Source organism: Xenopus tropicalis, chromosome 2 (genome assembly GCF_000004195.4).
Source record: "Xenopus tropicalis strain Nigerian chromosome 2, UCB_Xtro_10.0, whole genome shotgun sequence".
Lineage (NCBI taxonomy): Eukaryota > Metazoa > Chordata > Amphibia > Anura > Pipidae > Xenopus > Xenopus tropicalis.
Genome location: NC_030678.2, coordinates 173,487,386 through 173,514,601, shown reverse-complemented (window position 1 = coordinate 173,514,601; position 27,216 = coordinate 173,487,386). Strand labels below are relative to the sequence as shown.

The 27,216-nt window shown below is 43.0% G+C and overlaps 1 protein-coding gene across 1 annotated transcript in view; it reads left to right on the top strand.

Moving 5' to 3' along the window:
- The window catches only part of LOC100489435 (retinal guanylyl cyclase 2), a 53,662-nt gene that overhangs the window by 7,665 nt on the left and 18,781 nt on the right, over positions 1-27,216 (top strand). Inside the window, exons 2-8 of the mRNA XM_018091861.2 lie at positions 1,917-2,722; positions 14,635-14,936; positions 16,448-16,802; positions 21,429-21,513; positions 23,129-23,225; positions 25,748-25,879; positions 27,042-27,122. Of these exons, the coding sequence (XP_017947350.2) occupies positions 1,984-2,722; positions 14,635-14,936; positions 16,448-16,802; positions 21,429-21,513; positions 23,129-23,225; positions 25,748-25,879; positions 27,042-27,122 (1,791 nt within the window). The 5' untranslated portion in view covers positions 1,917-1,983. The remainder of the gene's footprint in view (positions 1-1,916; positions 2,723-14,634; positions 14,937-16,447; positions 16,803-21,428; positions 21,514-23,128; positions 23,226-25,747; positions 25,880-27,041; positions 27,123-27,216) is intronic.

Here is a 27,216-nt window from a genome sequence, read left to right as displayed (position 1 = left end):
TAGTGCCCACCCCCTGCCATGATGTCACAGGAGGGGCGGGGCCAAGCCAAGGTGTGCACCAGACGCGGAAGTGAGTGTAGTAAGACTGTGGGCGGGGATAGCGAAATGAAGAGCTCAACCCAAACCCGCCCATGACCCAGCAATACTGGGCGGAGGTTGCCCTGAACCCGTGGGTGTTGGCCCGGCCCCCATATCACTAGGAAGCAGCATTTAATGTGGGCTTTTAGACTCCCCCAGTGAAACCCTTTCCCATTATAATCCCCCCTGTTTTAGCCCTGGGATTAGAGCTCTGTGTGTAACACACTGTGAGATGGAGCCATAACACTGCCCTAAAGCTCAACTAATTCCCAGCTCTTTAGGTTAAAGCCAACCGGGCAGATGGCCGCTGCGCCCATCACTTCTCCCATCTAATTCTACTTTCCGAGGGGATTCAGAAAAACCGATCTGAAAAATAAAATGTAAAAAGAAATAAAAATAGAAAAGAATATTAAACCTAAAGGCCCAATAAGGGGTAATTATATCTTAGTTGGGATCAAGTACAGGTACTGTTTTATTATTACAGAGAAAAGGGAATCATTTAACCATTAAATAAACCCAATAGGGCTGTTCTGCCCCCAATAAGGGGTAATTATATCTTAGTTGGGATCAAGTACAGGTACTGTTTTATTATTACAGAGAAAAGGGAATCATTTAACCATTAAATAAACCCAATAGGGCTGTTCTGCCCCAATAAGGGGTAATTATATCTTAGTTGGGATCAAGTACAGGTACTGTTTTATTATTACAGAGAAAAGGGAATCATTTAACCATTAAATAAACCCAATAGGGCTGTTCTGCCCCCAATAAGGGGTAATTATATCTTAGTTGGGATCAAGTACAGGTACTGTTTTATTATTACAGAGAAAAGGGAATCATTTAACCATTAAATAAACCCAATAGGGCTGTTCTGCCCCAATAAGGGGTAATTATATCTTAGTTGGGATCAAGTACAGGTACTGTTTTATTATTACAGAGAAAAGGGAATCATTTAACCATTAAATAAACCCAATAGGGCTGTTCTGCCCCAATAAGGGGTAATTATATCTTAGTTGGGATCAAGTACAGGTACTGTTTTATTATTACAGAGAAAAGGGAATCATTTAACCATTAAATAAACCCAATAGGGCTGTTCTGCCCCCAATAAGGGGTAATTATATCTTAGTTGGGATCAAGTACAGGTACTGTTTTATTATTACAGAGAAAAGGGAATCATTTAACCATTAAATAAACCCAATAGGGCTGTTCTGCCCCCAATAAGGGGTAATTATATCTTAGTTGGGATCAAGTACAGGTACTGTTTTATTATTACAGAGAAAAGGGAATCATTTAACCATTAAATAAACCCAATAGGGCTGTTCTGCCCCAATAAGGGGTAATTATATCTTAGTTGGGATCAAGTACAGGTACTGTTTTATTATTACAGAGAAAAGGGAATCATTTAACCATTAAATAAACCCAATAGGGCTGTTCTGCCTCCAATAAGGGGTAATTATATCTTAGTTGGGATCAAGTACAAGGTATAGTTTTTTACTGTTTAAATAATGTAGGTAGGAGATCTGAATTACCGATAGATCCCCTTATCCGGAAAACCCCAGGTCCCGAGCATTCTGGATAATGGGTTTCATTCTTATTTATAAACAGGCTGTGTTGTCTGGTTGAGTCTTACCAAGTAGTTTATAAAACTCAGTGGGATAATTAAACGTACAAACCAGTCCCTCGAGTGCCCAATGGCTGTTGACGGCAAATCCGTTATTATCAAATTATTAATTCTCCAGAGGGGGATTAATCCCTTTCCCTGTGTATAAGCAAGGGAAAACGGTGAGGCCTCAGCTCCCTGTAGACCCCACTGTGCTGAACAAATGATATTTATTTTCCAGACCTTATTGGACAGAGAACCCATGGCCGCTGGACAATATTAGCCGGGCAGCTACAAGCTATAGGACAATGTTCTATAGAAGTCTTGTAGACTTCTTGCTAAGGCAACCAAGATGCCAAGGATGTAGAAGACTTTGTGCCAAGAGGCCTACAAGGACGTTTCCCTTCTCAATACCTTCTTGGTGGCTACTTATGGGAGTATTCATGAATTCTTTAGGCGTGGATTGTAAAAACTTTACCGTGGGCGTAGTTGGTCCGTGGCAATGTGACCCACTGTTCTCCAAAGCCTTTCCAGAGCTGGCGGCGCGGCTAGCAGTCCAGAAGATTAACAACGATGCCACCCTAGGAATAGGTTATAAGTTTGACTACAGAATCCTGCAAGAAAACTGTGAAACTTCCAAAGCCCTTGTGGATTTTTCCAGTTACGACAAACACTCGTCCGCATTCGTGGGCCCAATGAACCCTGGGTATTGCGACGCTGCCACGCTTTTGGGGAAAAACTGGGACAAGGCGGTGTTCTCCTGGGCGTGCATCAATCACGACTTGGATGATAAGAGCAGTTTCCCGACTTTCGCCAGGACAATGCCTGCGCCAACGAAGGTTCTCTTCCACTTCATGAAGTATTTTAGGTGGGCCCATGTCGGAATTGTGTCCTCCAATGATGATTTGTGGGTGGACACAGGGCGGAAAGTAGCTAGTGCCCTGAGGAATCATGGGCTCCCCATTGGTATAGTAACAAGCATGGGCAATGGAGAGGAAGGGCTCAGAGCTACTTTGGCAAATATTGAAGAAGCACATGACCTGCGAGGTAAGAACATCTTCTACATTGTCATCTACAGCTCAGAGATGATGCTTAGGGTCTATGGGGGTGTTGGGACATGTAAGAGTTCTGCATGGACCTCGTCATTATAATTTATTATGACTAGAGTTTCTCAAGCAATAGAGGGGTCTGAATGACGTCTATTCCAAGAGGTCAATACAAATGGTGGCACATAGACATTCTCTCATACTTGTCCTTCAGCGTCATTCAAGGAAGGAGTGGCCTTCCAGTTAATGCATGCTAGGAAGTTCTGATCCATAATCACAAACCCTCTACCCACCACCATTGCTCATTTAAAAAAAATAGATACATTTGTGTAGAATGCCCCTGCCATCTTCCCTCTGCTGGGGAACTCTTCAGAAGATGGTGAGGGGACACAATGATTTGGCCTTTCCTTCTACTCTGCTTGGAACCTTCCTACTCCTTAGGGTTGGAGTAGCAGTGAATAGTTGTGGGAATGGGAAAATGTATCTGCCCAATCCTTTTGTATTACCTATCTGATTCCCCAAGTTACTCTATGAGGGGGCGGTCAAATTGGTGCAGCGGGTGTCCATTAGTATTAGAAGCTATAACTGACAGGTTGAGAAGGGACAGTCAGGTTTAAGAACTTCAAGTAGCAATTACAAAAAAGTCACAGAAAAAAAGTACAGAGAGATACCATAAAACTATGGCAGCATAGGGATTCCCCTGTACTAAGCACAATTCAGCAGGAACAGCCCCCCTAAGTTTGCTCATAGCCTGTACAGAGAGATACCATAAAACTATGGCACATAGGGCTTCCCCTGCACTAAGCACAATTCAGCAGGAACAGCCCCCTAAGTTTGCTCATAGCCTGTACAGAGAGATACCATAAAACTATGGCACATAGGGATTCCCCTGTACTAAGCACAATTCAGCAGGAACAGCCCCCTAAGTTTGTTCATAGCCTGTACAGAGAGATACCATAAAACTATGGCACATAGGGATTCCCCTGTACTAAGCACAATTCAGCAGGAACAGCCCCCTAAGTTTGCTCATAGCCTGTACAGAGAGATACCATAAAACCATGGCAGCATAGGCATAAGCACAATTCTGGAGATAACAATGAGTGTGTATTGGCCTTTTAGCAGATTGACAGAGACCTTTGCCTAAAAAAACTGCGGTGAGTGAAGTGACCTTTGCTGAAAAACTCTTCCATCCATCAGTTTTTCCCAGGCAGAAAATGCTGTTACTTTGTATATTGCTTCCAGGGACTCTGCTTATAGATAATTAATGTAACTTAAATAACAGTAAATAAGTGTTGGGGGGGGGGGGGGGTAGATGGGTCATTTCTGTCCCCCCTGCCCCCTGAGCATTTTTAAAATGTTCAGTGACCCTTGTAGATTGTAAGCTCTTCAGTGATTGAACCTTATTGATATTGTGCATTGAATCTCATAGCACTTGTGCATTAGCCTAATATACACTGTCCCCCTTAATTCATATTAACTGTACCCCTGTTGGTGTTCATATCATAAGTGCTTACCCTTCTGGTGCTATATCATGACATACATACAATATGTGTAATATAAAATATATCACGCCCAGCAGCGTGTAAATTAGTTTCATATAAATAAAACCTTTTCATGCAAAATACTCTTTTCTAGTAATTTGCGATATTGGATCATCCTGTATAGAGACTGCTAGTTAGGTACATTGGTGTGTTTAGTAACATTGGAGATAACTATTGCTAGTGATATTGCCCATAGCAACCAATCAGATCTCTGTTTTTGTTTTCTACCTTGGAGGTGACTGTACCAATCTAATAGCTGATTGGTTGCTATGGGCAACATCCCCAGTAATATATAGCTGATATGATTTACTGTGCTACACACAAAACAAGGGCACAAGACAAGGGTTGCCAGATTTATTTTTCCAAACCAGCCAAAGTCAGTTCTAAAACCAGCCCAAAACTAGCCAAAAGCCACTTTGAAAGTAGCCCAAAAATAGCCCAATATCTGCAATGAATAAAAATTCTAAAAAATAAAAGTATATATGGGAAAACCTGCCTTTTTTAAAGCGTATAATCACTCCCCATGCCCTGTGCCCCCTCTCCAGTTACTGGGAAGGCTGATAATTCCCTCTGTGCCCAGTTCAGCTGGGAAGTCACTACAGAAATGGATTTGGAATGTTGCATTAACCCCAGACTTGATATACATATGGGTGTGTTGAACTACAACTCCCAGCAGCCCCAAGATATCTCCTGAGATTAACAGCTTAATGACCAACTGCAGAACTGCCCCACATCCCAGTAGAAAGTAATAGTACAATCACATACCCTATAGAGCAGGGAGCAGGGGGTAGAACTGCCCCACATCCCAGTAGAAAGTAACAGTACAATCCCTACCCTATACAATCACATACCCTATAGAGCGGGGGGTAGAACTGCCCCACATCCCAGTAGAAAGTAACAGTACAATCACATACCCTATAGAGCAGGGAGCAGGGGGTAGAACTGCCCCACATCCCAGTAGAAAGTAACAGTACAATCACATACCCTATAGAGCAGGGGGTAGAACTGCCCCACATCCCAGTAGAAAGTAACAGTACAATCACATACCCTATAGAGCAGGGAGCAGGGGGTAGAACAGACAGGTTAAGCCTGAAAGAGCAAAAAGTAATACAAAACAGAGTCTCTGTCTATACTGTCCAACTGCATGCTGGGTATTGTAGTTTTATATTATTTCTAGCTGAAGGCTAATTGTTAGATACAAACTACATTACCCAGCATGCAGTGGAACAGGCACACTAGGGGGAAAAAAACATTGGCTGGTTTCCAAACTACAAACCCACCAAGGCTCCAAAAAAAACCCCAAAACTGTACCTTGGCGGGTTTGTACTTTGGAAACCCACCAGGGCTTTAAATTAGTAGCCCAATTTGGCGGGAAAACCCCCAACCTGGCAACCCTGGTTAGAGCTGCATCACTTCCTGTCAGCTGATCTCTGAGGGAGCACACAGCCCATCACAAAATGGTGGCTCAAGATATAAAAAAAGAAATACAGTATTAGGCTAATGCCATATGAGGCAGATTCTCAGCCTGATGGTTAAGTGTAAGCCAGAATCCTTCCCCCATTGTGTTGGCCCAAGCGCAGGCACACTAAACTGGGAGAAATAGTTTGATAAAACAGTATATAGGTTTAAATTCACGATACGTCTGTAGTCAAACAAGTTGTGCTTATATCTGGACTAAAGGGGTAGTTCACTTTTAGGTTAACTTTTAGTATGTCACAGAATGGCCTATTCTTAGCAACTTTGCAATTAGTCTTTGTTTTTTTAATCTGCATAGTTTTTTAATACTAGCTGCTAATTACTGTAAAATAAATAGTGATAAGAAACCAATTAGTGGAAACGAATGCATAATTATAGTAGCAGACAGAAGTGGATATTCCGCTGGCGTGCTACACTCCATTCTTCTCTAATAATCACTGTTACTTGCCGTAATAATGGCGACACAGCTCGGCCATTAGGGCAGGGCAGCAGTGGGGTCCCATGTGGGGTCCATTAAAACAGTTACAGTTTAGCAAAACCCTCTCGTACATTAAAGTGACAGCACCCTAGAAGGCAGAGCAGGCTGGGTAATTATATATGGACCCACCCAGCTCCCCGGGCAAGATGGGCATACCGCAGGTACCTGGTCCAAATGCGCTGATTAATGGGGGGGGGTTTACTTTTCAGTTAAATATCAATTCTAAGCAACTTTTCAATTGGTCTTTTTTTTTTTTTTTTTATAGTTTTTTGTAGTTTTGCTTTCATCTTCTGACTCTTTCCAGCTTTCAAAAAGGGGTCATTGACCCTGGCAGCCAAAGGATTCCTTTGTGACGCTAACATTTTATTGTTATTTTTTATTACTTATCTTTCAATTCAGGCCCTATATGTCCATATTCCAGTCCCTCATTCAAACCTCTGCCTGGCTGCTAAGGTAATTCAGAGCCTAGCAATTTCCAGTTGCTGAATTGCTGAATTTCCAATTTCATGTTTTCATGTTTAAATGATTCCCTTTTCTCTGTAATAATAAAACAGTACCTGTACTTGATCCCAACTAAGATATAATTACCCCTTATTGGGGCAGAACAGCCCTATTGGGTTTATTTCATGGTTAAATGATTCCCTTTTCTCTGTAATAATAAAACAGTACCTGTACTTGATCCCAACTAAGATATAATTACCCCTTATTGGGGCAGAACAGCCCTATTGGGTTTATTTCATGGTTAAATGATTCCCTTTTCTCTGTAATAATAAAACAGTACCTGTACTTGATCCCAACTAAGATATAATTACCCCTTATTGGGGCAGAACAGCCCTATTGGGTTTATTTCATGGTTAAATGATTCCCTTTTCTCTGTAATAATAAAACAGTACCTGTACTTGATCCCAACTAAGATATAATTACCCCTTATTGGGGGCAGAACAGCCCTATTGGGTTTATTTAATGGTTAATGGTTTAGCTCCTTAAGGGCAGCGCTTCAGGGCATAGATTGGGGCATTATGTTTTCTGATAAAAATACAGAGCAGAAATGGTTGTCATTTAAAATGATATTAAATCATTACTGTTCTCAATTCATTCCATTAATAAGAAAAAGTAGAAGTGTTAAGAATCACCCCATGTGGCTTAACTCTGAGGTAAAGAAGTTAATAGGGAAAAAAAGGAAAGCTTTTAAGAAATATAAGTCAGAGGGGACAGTAGCTGCGTTTAATGAATATAAACACTATAACAAGTGTTGTAAAACAGCAATCCGGAAGGCAAAGATAGAAAATGAGGAGCGCATCGCGGCCGAGGCCAAGACTAACCCCAAAAAGTTTTTTAAGTATATTAATAGTAAAAAGATGCAGGTTGAGGGTGTGGCCCCATTGAGTTATAATAACAATATGGTTACAGCGGATACAGAAAAGGCAGATGTGCTTAACCAGTTCTTTTCTTCTGTGTATACAGTAGAGGAGCCAGTGGGCCAAGTCTCACCCAATAGCTTCACTGTTGCCTCAGCTCCAACTACACAGTGGTTGGCACAGGATATGGTGCTTAAAGGGTTACACACGATAAATGTAAACAAGGCACCTGGGCCAGATGGAATACACCCTCGGGTACTGAGAGAGCTAGGGGCAGAATTGCAGTGGCCCTTGTTTCTGATATTCTCAGACTCTCTTTCATCAGGTATGGTACCTAGTGATTGGAAGAAGGCGAATGTCACTCCCATATTTAAAAAGGGAATAAGATCTCAGCCTGGCAATTATAGGCCTGTAAGTTTGACATCCGTGGTGGGCAAGTTATTTGAAGGCTTGTTAAGGGATCACATTCAAAATTATGTAGTGGAGAATGGCATTATGAGCAGTAATCAGCATGGCTTTATGAAGGACAGGTCATGTCAGACCAATTTAATTGCTTTTTATGATGAGGTAAGTAAGAAGCTGGACAGTGGGGATGCAGTAGATATAATCTATTTGGATTTTGCCAAAGCATTTGATACCGTTCCCCACAAACGACTGCTTTCTAAGCTAAGGTCTATTGGTCTTAGTGAAGTCGTTTGCACATGGATAGAAAACTGGCTACAGGATCGGGTACAGAGGGTGGTTGTTAATGGCACATTCTCTACTTGGAGTAAGGTTCTCAGTGGGGTCCCTCAGGGTTCTGTACTGGGTCCACTTTTGTTTAATTTGTTCATAAATGACTTAGGGGAGGGTATTATGAGTAATGTATCAGTGTTTGCAGATGACACAAAACTCTGCAGACCAGTCAATTCTATCCAGGATGTGACATCCCTGCAGCAGGATCTTGACCAACTGGCAATCTGGGCAGCTAAGTGGCAGATGAGATTTAATGTGGATAAATGTAAGGTCATGCACCTGGGATGTAAAAATATGCAAGCCCCGTATACCCTTAATGGGACTGCACTAGGCAAATCCATAATGGAGAAGGATCTTGGAGTCCTTGTAGATAATAAACTTGGCTGTAGCAAGCAATGCCAGGCAGCAGCTGCAAGGGCAAACAAGGTTCTGAGCTGTATTAAAAGGGGTATAGATTCACGGGAGGAGGGGGTTATTCTTCCCCTTTACAGAGCACTGGTAAGGCCCCATCTAGAATATGCTGTTCAGTTTTGGTCTCCAGTGCTCAAACGGGACATTATTGAGCTAGAGAGGGTCCAGAGAAGGGCAACTAAGCTGGTAAAGGGTATGGAAAGTCTCGGTTATGAAGAAAGACTGGCCAAGTTGGGTCTGTTTACACTGGAGAAGAGGCGCTTAAGAGGTGACATGATAACTATGTATAAATATATAAGGGGATCATATAATAACCTCTCTAATGTTTTATTTACCAGTAGGTCCTTCCAACGGGCACGAGGGCACCCACTCCGTTTAGAAGAAGGGAGGTTCCATTTAAATATTTGGAAAGGATTTTTTACAGTGAGAGCTGTGAAGTTGTGGAATTCCCTCCCCGAATCAGTCGTACTGGCTGATACATTATATAGCTTTAAGAAGGGGCTGGATGGATTCTTAGCAAGTGAGGGAATACAGGGTTATGGGAGATAGCTCTTAGTACAAGTTGATACAGGGACTGGTCCGATTGCCATCTTGGAGTCAGGAAGGAATTTTTTCCCCTCTGAGGCAAATTAGAGAGGCTTCAGATGGGGTTTTTTGCCTTCCTCTGGATCAACTTGTAGTTAGGCAGGTTAGGTATAGGCATTATGGTTGAACTTGATGGACGTATGTCTTTTTTCAACCCAACTTACTATGTTACTATGTTACTATGTTACTAAATGATTCCCTTTTCTCTGTAATAATAAAACAGTACCTGTACTTGATCCCAACTAAGATATAATTACCCCTTATTGGGGCAGAACAGCCCTATTGGGTTTATTTAATGGTTAAATGATTCCCTTTTCTCTGTAATAATAAAACAGTACCTGTACTTGATCCCAACTAAGATATAATTACCCCTTATTGGGGCAGAACAGCCCTATTGGGTTTATTTAATGGTTAAATGATTCCCTTTTCTCTGTAATAATAAAACAGTACCTGTACTTGATCCCAACTAAGATACAATTACCCCTTATTGGAGGAAAAACAATCCTATTGGGTTTAATTAATTTTTTTATAGACTTAAGGTAGTAGATCTGATTTACGTAAAGACCCCTTATCCAGAAAACCCTAGGGGACCTAGGGACAAGGGACCTAGGGACCTTGGGACAAGCATTCTGGATAATGGGTCCCATACCTGTACAGAATATAAGGATCAGCACTTTCTTACATAATGAATTAACCTTTATTTCAATTCACTGCACATCCAACACATAATATCCATTCATTATATAATGGATTGCTAATCCTTGCTATATTGTATTATATATACAGTGGCTTGCAAAAGTATTCGGCCCCCTTGAACTTTTCCACATTTTGTCACATTACAGCCACAAACATGAATCAATTTTATGGGAATTCCATGTGAAAGACCAATACAAAGTGGGGTACACGTGAGAAGTGGAAGGAAAATCATACATGATTCCAAACATTTTTTACAAATAAATAAGTGCAAAGTGGGGTGTGCGTAATTATTCAGCCCCCTTTGGTCTGAGTGCAGTCAGTTGCCCATAGACATTGCCTGATGAGTGCTAATGACTAAATAGAGTGCCCCTGTGTGTAATCTAATGTCAGTACAAATACAGCTGCTCTGTGACGGCCTCAGAGGTTGCTAAGGGAATATTGGGAGCAACAACAAGAACCCACCAGACAGGTCAGGGATAAAGTTATTGAGAAATATAAAGCAGGCTTAGGCTACAAACAGATTTCCAAAGCCTTGAACATCCCACGGAGCCCTGTTCCACCGATCATTCAGAAATGGAAGGAGTATGGCACAACTGTAACCCTACCAAGGCACGGCCCCCCCCTAAACTCACAGGCCCAACAAGCGCTGATCAGAAATGCAGCCAAGAGGCCCATGGTGACTCTGGGGGAGCTGCAGAGATCTACAGCTCAGGGGGGGGAATCTGTCCATAGGCAACTATTAGTCGGGCACTGCACAAAGTTGGCCTTTATGGGAGAGTGGCAAGAAGAAAGCCATTGTTAACAGAAAACCATAAGAAGTCCCGTTTGCAGTTTGCCACAAGCCATGTGGGGGGGGGGGGGGGCAGCAAACATGTGGGAGAAGGTGCTCTGGTCAGATGAGACCAAAATGGAACTTTTTGGCCAAAATGCAAAACGCTATGTGTGGCGGAAAACTAACACTGCACATCACTCTGAACCCACCATCCCCACTGTCACATATGGGGGGGCAGCATCATGCTCTGGGGGGGCTTCTCTTCAGCAGGGACAGGGAAGCTGCTCAGAGTTGATGGGAAGATGGATGGAGCCAAATACAGGGCAATCTTGGAAGAAAACCTCTTGGAGTCTGCAAAAGACTTGAGACTGGGGCGGAGGTTCACCTTCCAGCAGGACAATGACCCTAAATATAAAGCCAGGGCAACAATGGGTTAAACCCAAACATATCCATGTGTTAGAATGGCCCAGTCACAGTCCAGATCTAAATCCAATGGAGAATCTGTGGCAAGATCTGAAAACTGCTGTTCCCAAAGGCTGACCATCTAATCTGACTGAGCTGGAGCTGTTTTGCAAAGAAGAATGGGCAAGGATTTCAGTCTGTAGATGGGCAAAGCTGGTAGAGACATACCCTAAAGCCTGGCAGCTGGAATTGCAGCAAAAGGGGGTTCTACAAAGTATTGACTCAGGGGGCTGAATAATTACGCACACCCCACTTTGCACTTATTTATTTGTAAAAAATGTTTGGAATCATGTATGATTTTCCTTCCACTTCTCACGTGTACCCCACTTTGTATTGGTCTTTCACGTGGAATTCCAATAAAATTGATTCATGTTTGTGGCTGTAATGTGACAAAATGTGGAAAAGTTCAAGGGGGCCGAATACTTTTGCAAGCCACAGTATATATGATTATACACACACAAAATTTGTTGCAAATAAAAAATTTTTTCGTTAGCAACATTTATTACATTCCCCACTAGATCCTAGATCTACGGCACTGACTCTTAATCCCAATCCTGCCGTCACTGTCGATTTTATGTTTCCTATTTGCCCCTTGATCTCCGCTGCTTGTAAATTCGCTAACGATTTGTGGCACGGCACAACGAGCTCTGGCAGATCATCATCAATACAAATGCAATTAGCACGTTTACTCAATGATTTACATACAGCTCCATGTTTGTTCTCATCGTTAAGCATTATATTATGGGCGTCTCTACAAATCATATTGTTACCATATGCATGATCCTTCCCCTTTAAAGTGGCATTCACTGGCTGATAAACTTGTGGGGAGCACTGAGGAGCCAAAAATGGTGTTTCTTTCCCCTGTTTGCACATAAGCAATAATCAGGGTCGGACTGGGGGTGCAGGGCCCACCGGGGCTCCCGCCCCAGGGGCCCTGCAGGTGCCCCAGCCGCGTCCCCTAACCCCCCCAGGGGCCCCCCTAACCCCCCCGCAGGGCCCCCGCCTGACCTCCTCCCCGAGCGCGTATAAATTGAACGCGTCGGGGAGGAACAGTCAGTAGGGGGAGCGCCGGCAAAGGTCGGACTGGGCCGCTGGGGCCCACCGGGATTTTTTCCCAGTGTCCCGGCAGCCCAGTCCGACCCTGGCAATAATTAACTTTTTCTAGAAAATATAAATAATACCAGTGCCAGTGAGGCGGAGCTTGCATTCTCTACAGGAACCAGTCAGTTCAGTGATTGTTGGCATAGTATAGAATACTGTACATTTTTTGGGTGGTTCTATACAAGCCTAAGGCAACCACAGAGAAGCAGAGAAGATCTGTGCCCCTAAACATGCCCCCAGTAGCCCCCATTCTTTTTTGCTGATTTCCAGCACAAGCTCTGGGCCGCTGTCACTTACCTGAGCTTAGGGACCAGCGTCGAACTGGGCCGCCCAGGCACCGGGAAAAAACCCAGTGGGCCCCGGCGGCCCAGACCCGAACCCCCCTAGGGCACTCTGGCGATCTGCCGGTCTCCCTCCCCCGATGCGCTGCAGGCGAGAGGGTGTTGGGGGCTCCTGCGGGGGGGGGGGTTGTGAAGGTGGTGGGGCCACTGGGGGGTGCAGGGGCCCCTGAGGCAGAAGCCCTAGTGGGCCCTGCACCCCCAGTCCGACCCTGTTAGGGACCCACTCACAATATACTGTATAAATAGAATATAAAAATCACAATACAAAGCTGAGTAGTAATTAATTCAGTGCAATTTGCATTAGAATTTAATAATTAGCCCTGTAGCATGGGCTGCTCTAAGCTACCAGCGGGCCCTTTTATTAGTAGACCCCCAATGCCACAAGAAATGTATAATAGAATAACCCTCAAGCACCCGAAGTTCAATATAGTATAGAAGACATTATCAGTAAATGATCAGCATTGTCTGTTTTAGTAGTCGTGACAAGTAGCTGCTACTAGTAGCCCTGTGTGTCTTCCCCCTAAAAGGTGGGCAAGTGGGCAAATACCCCTTTTGCCTATTTATTAAAATGGCCCTGCCTATAGCATCAGCTTCTATGACAGATTTCTGCTTGATAATTTATAAGGCCCCTAAGCACTTTGTTATTCTTCTATGTTGACATTTCATGGGCAGATATGTTTTTATCCATAATGCAGCATTTTATAGTGGGAAAACAAAATGGCACCAAAAATTGTGAGCCATTTACAAATACTTTTTGGTTTGTGACTATTCACCATGGAGATCCTTGCAATGCTGGAAATAGTGTTATTGAGGGATTCACAAGGTGCAAGTCAGTTGCATGTAGATGTATAACATGCATGGTAAGCCTTTATACCTTATTGAACAGCGTGCCACCGGACAATTTAGACAGGAGCGTTGGTGGCCAAATTAGGCCGATGAGATTGTTTATTTTGTGATCTTACCAAATGAGATGGTTAGCTTTACCTTTTTTTGGATACAGGTTGGTATAGCAGCAGGTTCTTGCAATCTAATTGGATACAGGTTGGTCTAGTGCAAAGGTCCCCAACTTTTCTTAAGGTGGCCATACACGGACCCGTGTAGAGGCAGAAACGATGGCAATGCCCGACCGATATCTGGCCTGAAATTGGCCAGATATCGATCGGGCAGGTTAAAAGATTTAGTCGAATCGGGGGCCGCATCAGCACGTTGATGTGGTCCCTGAAACGACTGTGCCATTGCCCCAGGGCCAAACAATCAAATTAGCCTACATTTGCCCAATATTGCCCACCCGTAGGTGAGGATATCGGGAGAAGATCCGCTCTCTTGGCAACCTCGCCAAGTGAGTGGATCTTAACGTGTATGGGCACCTTTACTCGTGAGCCACAGTCAAATGTAAAAAGACTTGGGGAGCAACACAAGCACCATAAAAGTTCATGGAGGAGCCAAATACGGGCTGTGATTGGCTATTAGGGGCCTCTATGCACCCTATCAGCTTACAAGGGCTTTATTTGGTAGTGCAACTTGTTTTTATTCAACCAAAACTTGCCCCAAAGTCAGGAATTCAAAAATAACCTGGTTTGGGGGCACTGAGAGCAACACCCAAAGGGTTGAGGAGCAACGTGTTGCCCCCGAGCCACTGGTTGGGGTTCACTGGTCTAATCTGTCAATATTTTAATGCTCGGTAAATAATCTTAAGTTCTGCCTAGAGACTGGTCTAGTGTTGTGAATTTTTAAAGCTGTGATTGGCTACAGGTTTACCCTGCGCTTTTTGAAACAGTTACATACAGACACAAGGCACACAATGGAACTGAAAAGACAAAAAACACCCCCAACTAGTGGTTTTAGGGGTAGTTCTGGCTAATTATACTTTACCCCCTTAATAAACAACCCAAAAATATTTTCTTTTTTTTCCTTCTCCTAAAATCCCACCTTTAACGTTCTCATGTTTGTGTTCTAGTTATAATTATGTGCATGCATTCCGTGCTGATTGGAGGAGCGGAGCAGGCCACCTTTCTAACCCAGGCCCATGAAATGGGGCTCACCGACGGGCGATACGTTTTTGTCCCCTACGACACCTTGCTTTACAGCCTGCCTTATAAAAACAGTTCCTACCAGGTTCTTGAGAAAAACCCGGAGCTGAAGGCAGCGTATGACGCGGTGCTGACCATCACCATGGATTATGAAAACCTGTCATTTTATGAGGTGTTTGCAGAGGCAAAAGAAAGGGGGGAGATAAAAACAAGTGTGGAACCCCAACAGGTTAGTGGGGATTCTTCTTTTTATTTATGTATAATATATATAACATATATTTGTATGATGCTATTGCTATCCGAATTGACTTTGAAACTTGGGTTCCCAGTTTTGGGTTCTCCCCCATAAATACAGGGCTGAGGAACACGGGCGGCACTGTATTCACGGTATGGACAGGGTTGCTTTGTGCCAATGAGTGCTGCACTCTGCATGGCGAGGCCAAACCCTGGATGCAAGTGTCTTTTTAATGAGCTCTATGGGTCAGGGATTTGCCCCTGCACTTGTGTCTGTGGTGTCTGTAAATGACCCCCATAGTTTTTGGCTCACAACTAAAACTTCCCTTTGAGAATAATGTGTGCAATAATTCAGCTATGGGCAACCATATTCCCCATGCAGGGTAAGGCACCCATAACGTTTCCCTGTCCATGTATTTCAGCAAGAGGAGAAAGCTCTGATACCCAGAATGCTTCTTGTCATTTCAACGACTGTCATTGGTTTCCATTCAAGTGAATGGGCAGAGGCTCAGGACATTATGGGCAATTCTCCGCCAGCTGAAAAATGTGTGCCTTCTGGGTTAATAAACATAGTCGTACTGGTAGTCACTAGGGAAAATAGTCTTCAAAAGTGCTTCCAGCACTTAATTTATATCTAGTTATTCCCCTTATTCACAGGTTTCACTGAGCCCCTGCTTTTTCCTTATTTTAGCTGAGGTGAAAAAGAGTTCATGGGATGGGTATCTGCCCAATGTAAATTGTACTTACAGATATGGACAAAGGGCTTAACCTCATTTTCATTTAAAGGGGAAATCTGGCTTCCGAATCAGAATTAGTTAAAGATCCCCACACAACACATAAGCCCATTATATACCTATTACTGTAATCTATTTTTTCAAAAAGTATGAATACCGAGGGTGACTTTTTCAGCACATTTTGGGTGCTGAAAACTAGGCTTATACTTGAGTATATACAGTAAATACTATTTTTATATGCTGAAATCCAGCTGCAAACCATTTCTCTTTCTACATCATTTGAAATCCTGGCAGGGGAGGAGGGACTAAACACTGATGTTACAGATTGTAACAACTTCTCCCCAGCTTATAGACAGCCTGCAGGAACTACATAACCCACAATGCATTGCACTGGGATGTTCCTTCCCTAATTGACGTCATGTGTGCAGCAGGGAATTGTGGGATTGGGAGGAGGCAGGCTGAAGGCTGAGGACAGGCGACTACTGTTACAGTTTATTTGAGTCACAAAGTAGTCAGCCCAATCAGCAGGGGAACAGGGGGCAGGGCTTAGGGAACAGGGGGCGGGGCTTAGGGAACAGGGGGCAGGGTTTAGGGAACATGGGGCGGGGCTTAGGGAACTGTTCCAAACCAGATTATTACATTAAACATCATGAAAAGGCTGTGTATTTTGTAATTGTTGTATATTAGTTGTGCTTGGGTGGAGTTCCCCTTTAATAAATCATTGGGTATGCAGTCAATGGATTTGGAATAAAAACTTTTATGGTTTTCTTAGGTGTCGCCACTTTTTGGAACTATCTACAATGCGATGTACCTCTTGGCAAAGGCAATGAGCAGCGCCTGGAAACAAGGAGCCTGGGTCTCGGGAACTAACCTGGTAGACTATGCCAAAAACCTGGAATATCCTGGATTTACACAGACACTTTACACGGACGGAAAGGGAAACGACTTAAGCAACTTTGTGGTACTGGACACAGACGGGAAAGTCAACCAGCTCTTCCCAACCTACTCTGTGGAGATGTCCTCCAACTTGGTGCGCTTCCTGGGAAAGACAATAAGGTTCCCCGGCGGGACCCCTCCTCCTTCAGACTCCAGCTGTTGGTTTGATCCGGACACTTTGTGCATAGGAGGTAATGTTATTTTAGTCATATTTTACACTGAGATATTAATGTAACATTATATTAGAGTCCTGACAAGGTTCTATACCCACAATGCAGGAGGGTTTATAGAAAGTGGTTGTGGGTAAGAGTGAAGTGTTGGTTGACCCTCACCCCCAGCAGCCGATCAGCAGAACAATGGGAAGGGAGCAAGATAGCAGCTCCCAGTAGGTATCAGAATAGCACTCAATAGTAAGAAATCCAAGTCCGGCTTGGGACTCCTCCAGTTACATGGGAGTAGGAGAAACAATAGGTTAGCTGAAAGCAGTTCTAATGTGTAGTGCTGGCTCCTTCTGAAAGCTCAGACTCAGGCACACTTTACTGCTGCGCTGCAAGTTGGAGTGATATCCCCCCCCCTCACCCCCAGCAGCTGATCAGCAGAACAATGGGAAGGGAGCAAGATAGCAGCTCCCAGTAGGTATCAGAATAGCACTCAATAGTAAGAAATCCAAGTCCGGCTTGGGACTCCTCCAGTTACATGGGAGTAGGAGAAACAATAGGTTAGCTGAAAGCAGTTCTAATGTGTAGCGCTGGCTGAAAGCTCAGACTCAGGCACACTTTACTGCTGCGCTGCAAGTTGGAGTGATATCCCCCCCCCTCACCCCCAGCAGCCGATCAGCAGAACAATGGGAAGGGAGCAAGATAGCAGCTCCCAGTAGGTATCAGAATAGCACACAATAGTAAGAAATCCAAGTCCGGCTTGGGACTCCTCCAGTTACATGGGAGTAGGAGAAACAATAGGTTACCTGAAAGCAGTTCTAATGGGTAGCGCTGGCTGAAAGCTCAGACTCAGGCACACTTTACTGCTGCGCTGCAAGTTGGAGTGATATCCCCCCCCCTCACCCCCAGCAGCCGATCAGCAGAACAATGGGAAGGGAGCAAGATAGCAGCTCCCAGTAGGTATCAGAATAGCACTCAATAGTAAGAAATCCAAGTCCGGCTTGGGACTCCTCCAGTTACATGGGAGTAGGAGAAACAATAGGTTACCTGAAAGCAGTTCTAATGTGTAGTGTAATGTGTAATGTGTAATGATCAGGTCAGTGCTCCCACAGCAAGAAGCCTCACTGCCTCCCTGTATTGTGCATACTGCGAGTTAGTAGCAGCACCCTTACTGAAACATCCAATATTTTCACGGCTCTGTTAAGAATTAATTGCACTGTGATTGTAATATCCCATCCCACCTCTTACCATCAGGTTCCATCATAAAACTCCTTAGAATCCTCTAGTATCAGATTTCCCAGGCTCCGTTCATGTGGGTCTCTGGACCCCTGGGCTCCTGGCTTCAGGCCCATCATGGAATCCTCAACTACCCTGAGCTCTCCTCTCCTTGGCCCTAACAGGGGAGCACTAATTCCCCTCAGTCTTTGGTGGGGGTCAAGCTTCTCTTGCTCACTGGCCTCTATAATTCTTAAGGCCAAATACAGCTAGATTTAAACTGATTCAGACCAATTTGGGAGCTTAACTGTTAATGTATGAGGCCCTCTGACAGGCCTTCCTGACCAATACCTGGCCCAAAAATGGCCAGATGTCGATTGGGCAGGCTTGATTTTCCTGATGGACCAAGGACCATGTTGGTTCATTGATGTGGTCCTTTTTACATCCCAAGGTGGGCATATTGGGGAAAAGATTCCCTCGGTTGGTGACCTCGCCAAACAAGCAAATCTTACAGTGTATGGCCACCTTTACTGCTACAGTGAGAGTTCCTATACCAGCTTTACTAGGTGTTGCACTTCAGGCTCCCTGACTTGGCTTCTCGTTATTACCCCATTTGGCCAAAGAGGTTCATGGCTATTCTGTCTCTCATTTTCTACCTTTTCCGGCTCCGGAGATTCCTGCCCTTTAGTAATCGCACCCACATTTTACATGACAGAATGTAGGACAAATACCCACTTTGTAATACAACAAACCCTCAGTCCCTTGCAAGTCTTCATGTACATCATTGACTGAGCAGATCCTGAGGGACCAAAGTGTTTTTCTTGTATTGCAGTCAATTTCAAATACATGAGATGTTCCAGCGGATGGAAAGGTCGTGCATTTGAAGTCAACAAGATTAAGTTATAAAGGAAGGGGCTGACTAATGCTCATAATTTTTTTTCCAAGAAAATGTATCTGTTTCTATGGAATTCCCTGTTCTTCTTTAGCATTCTCTCTTATCCTAAATACTCTCAAATCCTCATCTCTTTAACTGGATTTCTCAACACTACTTCTAATCTACCATGCCCACCTCCTGTTAGAATCCGTGCTTATGGGGGAGGAGCTTTTATCCCTTAAGGTCATTAGAGGAAATGTTATGTACCAGCACTTACACTAATAACAAAGATAAATAAAGTGTGCTATATGGTTCAATGGTAAAAATATGATGAAGGATTCCCTCCAGCCTCAGGTAATTTGGTGCTGGCCCATGGCACGTGGTACTGCCACATAGTAGGGTATTGCCACCAACAGGAGTCATAGCTGCACCCTGAGCCATAAATACATCAATTTCAAAGGCAAATCATTGGGCGCTATGCTACATGCTATGGGTGCTGGAGCTTTCTGGATAATGGGTTTTAGCATAACAGATCCCATATTGAGAATAAAATAAATCATGTTTAAAACAGGTATGGGATCCATTATTCGGAAACCCGTTATCCAGAAAGTTCCGAATTGCGCAAAGGCCATCTCCCATAGACTCCATTATAAGCAAATGATTCTAATTTTTAAAAATGATTTCCTTTTTCTCTGTAATTAGAAACCAGTACCTGTACCTGATCCCAACTAAGATATAATTACCCCTTATTGGGGCAGAACAGCCCTATTGGGTTTATTTAATGGTTAAATGATTCCCTTTTCTCTGTAATAATAAAACAGTACCTGTACTTGATCCCAACTAAGATATAATTACCCCTTATTGGGGGCAGAACAGCCCTATTGGGTTTATTTCATGGTTAAATGATTCCCTTTTCTCTGTAATAATAAAACAGTACCTGTACTTGATCCCAACTAAGATATAATTACCCCTTATTGGGGGCAGAACAGTCCTATTGGGTTTATTTAATGGCTAAATGATTCCCTTTTCTCTGTAATAATAAAACAGTACCTGTACTTGATCCCAACTAAGATATAATTACCCCTTATTGGGGCAGAACAGCCCTATTGGGTTTATTTAATGTTTAAATGATTCCCTTTTCTCTGTAATAATAAAACAGTACCTGTACTTGATCCCAACTAAGATATAATTACCCCTTATTGGGGCAGAACAGCCCTATTGGGTTTATTTAATGGTTAAATGATTCCCTTTTCTCTGTAATAATAAAACAGTACCTGTACTTGATCCCAACTAAGATATAATTACCCCTTATTGGGGCAGAACAGCCCTATTGGGTTTATTTAATGTTTAAATGATTCCCTTTCTCTGTAATAATAAAACAGTACCTGTACTTGATCCCAACTAAGATATAATTACCCCTTATTGGGGCAGAACAGCCCTATTGGGTTTATTTAATGGTTAAATGATTCCCTTTTCTCTGTAATAATAAAACAGTACCTGTACTTGATCCCAACTAAGATATAATTACCCCTTATTGGGGGCAGAACAGCCCTATTGGGTTTATTTAATGGTTAAATGATTCCCTTTTCTCTGTAATAATAAAACAGTACCTGTACTTGATCCCAACTAAGATATAATTACCCCTTATTGGGGCAGAACAGCCCTATTGGGTTTATTTAATGGTTAAATGATTCCCTTTTCTCTGTAATAATAAAACAGTACCTGTATTTGATCCCAACTAAGATATAATTACCCCTTATTGGGGGCAGAACAGCCCTATTGGGTTTATTTCATGGTGATTCCCTTTTCTCTGTAATAATAAAACAGTACCTGTACTTGATCCCAACTAAGATATAATTACCCCTTATTGGGGCAGAACAGCCCTATTGGGTTTATTTAATGGTTAAATGATTCCCTTTTCTCTGTAATAATAAAACAGTACCTGTACTTGATCCCAACTAAGATATAATTACCCCTTATTGGGGCAGAACAGCCCTATTGGGTTTATTTAATGGTTAAATGATTCCCTTTTCTCTGTAATAATAAAACAGTACCTGTACTTGATCCCAACTAAGATATAATTACCCCTTATTGGGGGCAGAACAGCCCTATTGGGTTTATTTAATGGTTAAATGATTCCCTTTTCTCTGTAATAATAAAACAGTACCTGTACTTGATCCCAACTAAGATATAATTACCCCTTATTGGGGCAGAACAGCCCTATTGGGTTTATTTAATGGTTAAATGATTCCCTTTTCTCTGTAATAATAAAACAGTACCTGTATTTGATCCCAACTAAGATATAATTACCCCTTATTGGATGCAAAACTATCCTATTGGGTTTATTTCAATATTTAAATGATTTTTAGCAGACTTAATTTACAGAGATCCAAATTACGGAAAGATCCCTTATCCGGAAAATCCTAGGTCCCGAGCATTCTGGATAAGAGGTCCCATACTTGTAATAGTCATTATTTGTTTTGATTTTTTTGACTGTTCTTCCATCCTTACATCCAATTTTGATGCTGACAGTTTATCCTTTTCCTTTTTATCTGTGTCATCTTATTTAGGTATTGAGCCTTATATCGTCATATTGATATTTGGTCTGGTGTTCGCTTTGGCTCTGTGCGGCGTTGTGGTCTCTTATCTTATCAGGTAAAGGTGCAATTGTAAGTGCTGTGCATTGTTTTGTTTTTTTTTGCTTCAGTTATGCCATAAATGTTAAGGGCACCCTATTATACCTTATATATTCTACTCTAATTCACATATGCTGCCATAGTTTTATGGTATCTCTCTGTACAGGCTATGAGCAAACTTAGGGGGCTGTTCCTGCTGAATTGTGCTTAGTACAGGGGAATCCCTATGTGCCATAGTTTTATGGTATCTCTCTGTACAGGCTATGAGCAAACTTAGGGGGCTGTTCCTGCTGAATTGTGCTTAGTACAGGGGAATCCCTATGTGCCATAGTTTTATGGTATCTCTCTGTACAGGCTATGAGCAAACTTAGGGGGCTGTTCCTGCTGAATTGTGCTTAGTACAGGGGAATCCCTATGTGCCATAGCTTTATGGTATCTCTCTGTACAGGCTATGAGCAAACTTAGGGGGCTGTTCCTGCTGAATTGTGCTTAGTACAGGGGAATCCCTATGCTGCCATAGTTTTATGGTATCTGTCTGTACAGGCTATGAGAAAACTTAGGGGGCTGTTCCTGCTGAATTGTGCTTAGTACAGGGAATCCCTATGCTGCCATAGTTTTATGGTATCTCTCTGTACGGGCTATGAGCAAACTTAGGGGGCTGTTCCTGCTGAATTGTGCTTAGTACAGGGAATCCCTATGCTGCCATAGTTTTATGGTATCTCTCTGTACAGGCTATGAGCAAACTTAGGGGGCTGTTCCTGCTGAATTGTGCTTAGTACAGGGGAATCCCTATGTGCCATAGTTTTATGGTATCTCTCTGTACAGGCTATGAGAAAACTTAGGGGGCTGTTCCTGCTGAATTGTGCTTAGTACAGGGAATCCCTATGCTGCCATAGTTTTATGGTATCTCTCTGTACAGTCTATGAGCAAACTTAGGGGGCTGTTCCTGCTGAATTGTGCTTAGTACAGGGGAATCCCTATGTGCCATAGTTTTATGGTATCTCTCTGTACAGTCTATGAGCAAACTACGCATAACAGTAACTAACAAAATAATAGTATATTTGCCATTTATTGTTTCAAGGTGCTAAATTGGCCCATTTTGGACAATTTGCTTTTGTTTGAGCTTGATTTGCTTGATTAGTCATATGGGGGGGGGGGGGGGGGGGGGGTCACAGAAAATGATGTGCATGTTGGGCCACCTGAAATAACCTGCATTGACAGTACTGTACCTTAACCAAGTGTGTTGTACTGTCAAGTACCCCAATCGGGGGGGGATAAAGGTAAATGCCTAATTGAAACCAGCACCAACCATTGCTCAAATACTCATACCACAGGGACAAGGAAATATTTCTTACATTTTGAATTTGCCAAAGCCAAAATTTATTGGAATCCTCTGCAGAGATTTGGCCGGATCTTGAAGAGAATTTGAACTCTAATTTTCATATTCAGGTTTGCAGACATAGTCATAGAGAATGTATTGTGCCCCAAAGCTACAGCCCCATTGGGAAAAAACAAGGTCATTTGCCTTTGTGGCTACTTTTATACCTTCTCCCACATGTTAAAGGTCAGTGTCCCCTTTAAACAATTGTATCTAATTATGTCTAAGGTTTTGTTTCCCTTTATTAATTCAACAGACACAGCATCCTGCAGATCCAACTGGTAAAAGGACCCAATAAGATACTGTTGTCTTTGGACGACCTAACATTTATAAACCCAAAGCTGAGCATGAAGGTAAGGAGTGATGGGCGCTAATCAGAGAATTCTCTCTGCATTCTCCACCATTACAATGGGGGGCAGAAGGGACAGATGAAGTCCCCACTGGTTGGAAATGTTTGCAGTAAGGCATTAAAGGGATAGGGTCAGCACAGTTACCCTTTATTTATAGAATCCCATTCAGTGTGAATAGTGGTATGTTATTTTCTGTTGCATTTAGAATGATACTATAGTAAGAATTCAAAGGTTTTACTTGGGTAGAGCCATTCTGGAGAAACATTTTTAATGGGGGAAGGTATTTCCTGATACTCATGTGAAGGTCAACTTCCTTTCTAGAAAAAAGCAGCACTTGTGCCTTGTTTTACTGCAGGGATTCTAGAAACCCAAGCAGGGTCGGACTGGGGGGTGAAGGGCCCACTGGGGCTCCGGCCACAGGGGCCCTGCAGGTGCCCCCGCCGGCCACGTCCCCTAACCCCCATCCCCTGCAGGGGCCTCCCAACCCCACTCGCAGGGCCCCCCATCCAATGTCCTTCCCCGAGTGCGTAAATTTAACACGTCAGGGGAGGAAAGGTCAGGCAGGGGGAGTCCTGGCAAGGGTCGGGTCTGGGCCGCCAGGGCCTACAATAGCCGGGGCCCACCAGGATTTTTCTCGGTGTCCCGACGGCCCAGTCCGACCCTGAACCCAAGTGGTAGGTGTCTCATATGACACATGGCAGGTTCAGTTACAGTGGGGGGTCCTATTAGTTACAACCACAAAGATCAAAAATGCCCTTTTCCACTTGTAGACATAGGGGCACATTTACTAACCCACGAACGGGCCGAATGCGTTTTTTTCGTAATGATCGGTAATTTTGCGATTTTTTTTAGGCGTCTTTACGATTTTTGCGTAAAAACGCGAGTTTTCCGGTGTCTTTACGATTTTTGCGTTAAAACGCGAGTTTCTCGGCATCTTTACGAAAGTGGCGCAAAGTCGCGATTTTTTCGTAGCGTTAAAACTTGCGCGAAACGTTGCGCCTTTTAAGTTTTAACGCTACAAAAAAGGCGCGACTTTGCGCGCAAGTGTTAACGCTACGAAAAAATCGCGACTTTGCGCAGCTTTCGTAAAGACGCTGAAAAAATCGCAAAAAATACGAAAAAGTCGCAAAATGTTCGTTTCCAATCGGAATTTTTCCAATTCGGATTCGAAATCGTGTCTTAGTAAATCAGCCCCATAGTGTCATAGTGTTAAATGGGTCATAAAAATTTAATTATGTTATAAAAAGAGTAAAATGTGAGGTATAAAAAGAAGTAAATTGTCATTGCAAATGAGCCTTTAGATAAAGAGACATTGATCTGGCAATATACTCGCTGCCATTACCTTCCTGTCTGCGGCTCTATTGTACCTTCCTTGTTTAAGGCCGCTCTATAGTGATTTACAATGAAATGACTTTGTATCAGTAGAGTTTATTGGGCAATTTCCAGAAATACCATTAGAGTTAAGGTTCCATGGCCTGGGAACGTTCTCTATCACCCCACACATTGCCAGTATCAATAATCTACTGATATTCTAATAAGGGGGGTCATAGGAGACCCAATTACTGCCCCATGTGATGTCGATGTCATAATAATGGAATTAATGGAGTATAAACGCTTCACGTGTGGCCGACAAAGGTCCCAGCTGATATATAACAGGAATCCTGTCCCTGCCACTAGGGGCCACTGTAAATTCTAACATTCAGTTTTTTCTCAGTCTCATTGTTTCCCACTAGGGGCTCATTTATCAAAACTGGGCAAATTTGCCCATGCTGGTTTTTTTCCAAAAAAGTTGCGTTTTTGCAGCGACTGTTCCTATCGGATTTTTTTAGTAAATGTTAAGGTCCCCATACACGGGCCGATATGGGTCCCTTAGATTCTGCAGCTAATCAGCCCGTGTATGGGCACTGCCGACGGGCCTGCCCCACCCATATCTGGCCTGAAATCGGGCAGATCTCGATCGGGCAGGTTTAAAAATCTAGTCGGATTGGGGACCGCATCAATGAGCCAATGCGGTCCCCGATCCGACTAGATTTTTAAACCTGCCCGGACCGACTTTGCCTATGCCCGTCATTATAATTCAATCGTTTGGCCCCAGGGCCAAACTATCGAATTAGCCTGGATTCTTCTGATATCGCCCACCCGTAGGTGGGGATACCGGGAGGAGATCCACTCGACACCTTAGACATTTGGGAATACAAGTTTAGTCGAGTTTGAACACTAAAAGAATGAGAAATTATAAATGTAAAGGTGCCCCATAGAGTTGAACCTGACAACACAGGGATTGAGCCAAAGGGTAGAATAAGGAGAATCACTAAGGTATCACTTACCACCAAGGAGAATTTACCCAGTCTACAGGGGATAGATTGCAATTGCATTATGTTAGGCACAACCTTCTGCAGCTTTCTCCCATCATTCCATGGATAATCTCATTCCTTGGTCAATAAGAACACATCTTCCACCCTACAGTCCTCGGCCTTTGTCCGTGTCCCTATTGTACGTCGTGACAATTTCCCTATTACTCCTAGAAACTCAATATTGATAACATCAGTGACACCAAAAGTATTTCTGACTGCAAGAGCTTGAAGTCGCTCACCCGATCGCTCTCCGCTAAGAGTTTAGGAGCCAGTCACGAAACCTCCAGTGTGGCCATTTATGAGGTAAGGCAACAATCAGGCTAAAAAAACTCCTCCCTTGCAATCTGATTAACTATGAAGTGGATTGTTTACCTTCACATTAACTTTTAGTATGATTTTAGCAGCTATCTGGTTGCTATGGTCCAACTTAACCAAGCAACCAGGCAGAGGTTTAAATGTGAGATTAGAATAAGAATAGGGGAGGAACTGAATAGAAAGGTAAATAGTAAAAAATACCAATGAAATTGCTCACCGAGCAATAGTTTATGGGCTACCAGGGTCAGTGACCCCCATTTCAAATCTGGAAAGAGGCAAAAAAGAATTTAAAAACTATTATAAATAAAAAACGAAAACCAGGTGAAAAGAACTGGCCATTCTAGTCTTACCTTGGTTGGCTTAATTAGAGGAAAAAAGTACTGTAAAATTGCAAACTAAGCCCGCACCTTTGGTGGGGGAAGAAATTTCATTATGATAGGTGCACCTTTAAGGTGGCCATACACGTTAAGATCTGCTCACTTGGCGAGGTCGCCAAGCGAGCGGATCGTCTCCCGATATCCCCACCTACGGGTGGGCAATATGAGGTGAATTTAGGCTAATTCGATCGAATTAGAACGCCGGTGATAGGCGCAGTCGGTTCGGGGACCGCATCAACGAGCCAATGCGGTCCCTGATCCGACTAAATTTTTTAACCTGCCCGACTGATATCTGCCTGATTTTAAGCCAGATATCGGTTGGACAGGCCCCTCGTTAGTGCCCATACACGGGCCAATTAGCTGCCGAATTGGTCAAAGGGACCCATATCTGCAGCTACAATCGGCCCGTGTATGGGGACCTTTAGTTAGAGTAAAGTCCAGAGAAATGTCTGCTATTATCTAGAAAACATAAAACCAACATCAATCTAAAATGCAAAATTGCTCAGAATAGCATTCCGAGCAATTTGACATTAACTGATTTCAGAGGGTCTATATTTTCTTTCACAAGTGGATTCCAACATTTTCAAAACCAAACTGGCATCTTATTGAGAATCCTTCTCTTTTGGATAAATGTAAAATGATATTTTTTTGGTACAGGTAAGGAGACCTGTTATCCAGAATGCTTGGGACTTGGGTTCATAATAAATAATACAAAATAATATAAATTATTTGAGAATGAATCTAAACAGATATTTTTATGCAACTTTTCATAGGGAGATTGGGTTTGGCTGAAAAAATTTGAACCCGGAGTATACCATGAGTTGCGTCAGAGCACGACGAGTACCCTGAGGAAGGTAAGGACACTGTTGGGATTGGAAATTCATTATTCTACGGCACACAGTGTATTTTAATGGTTGCTACATGGCCTGCCGGGGATGAATGATGCTT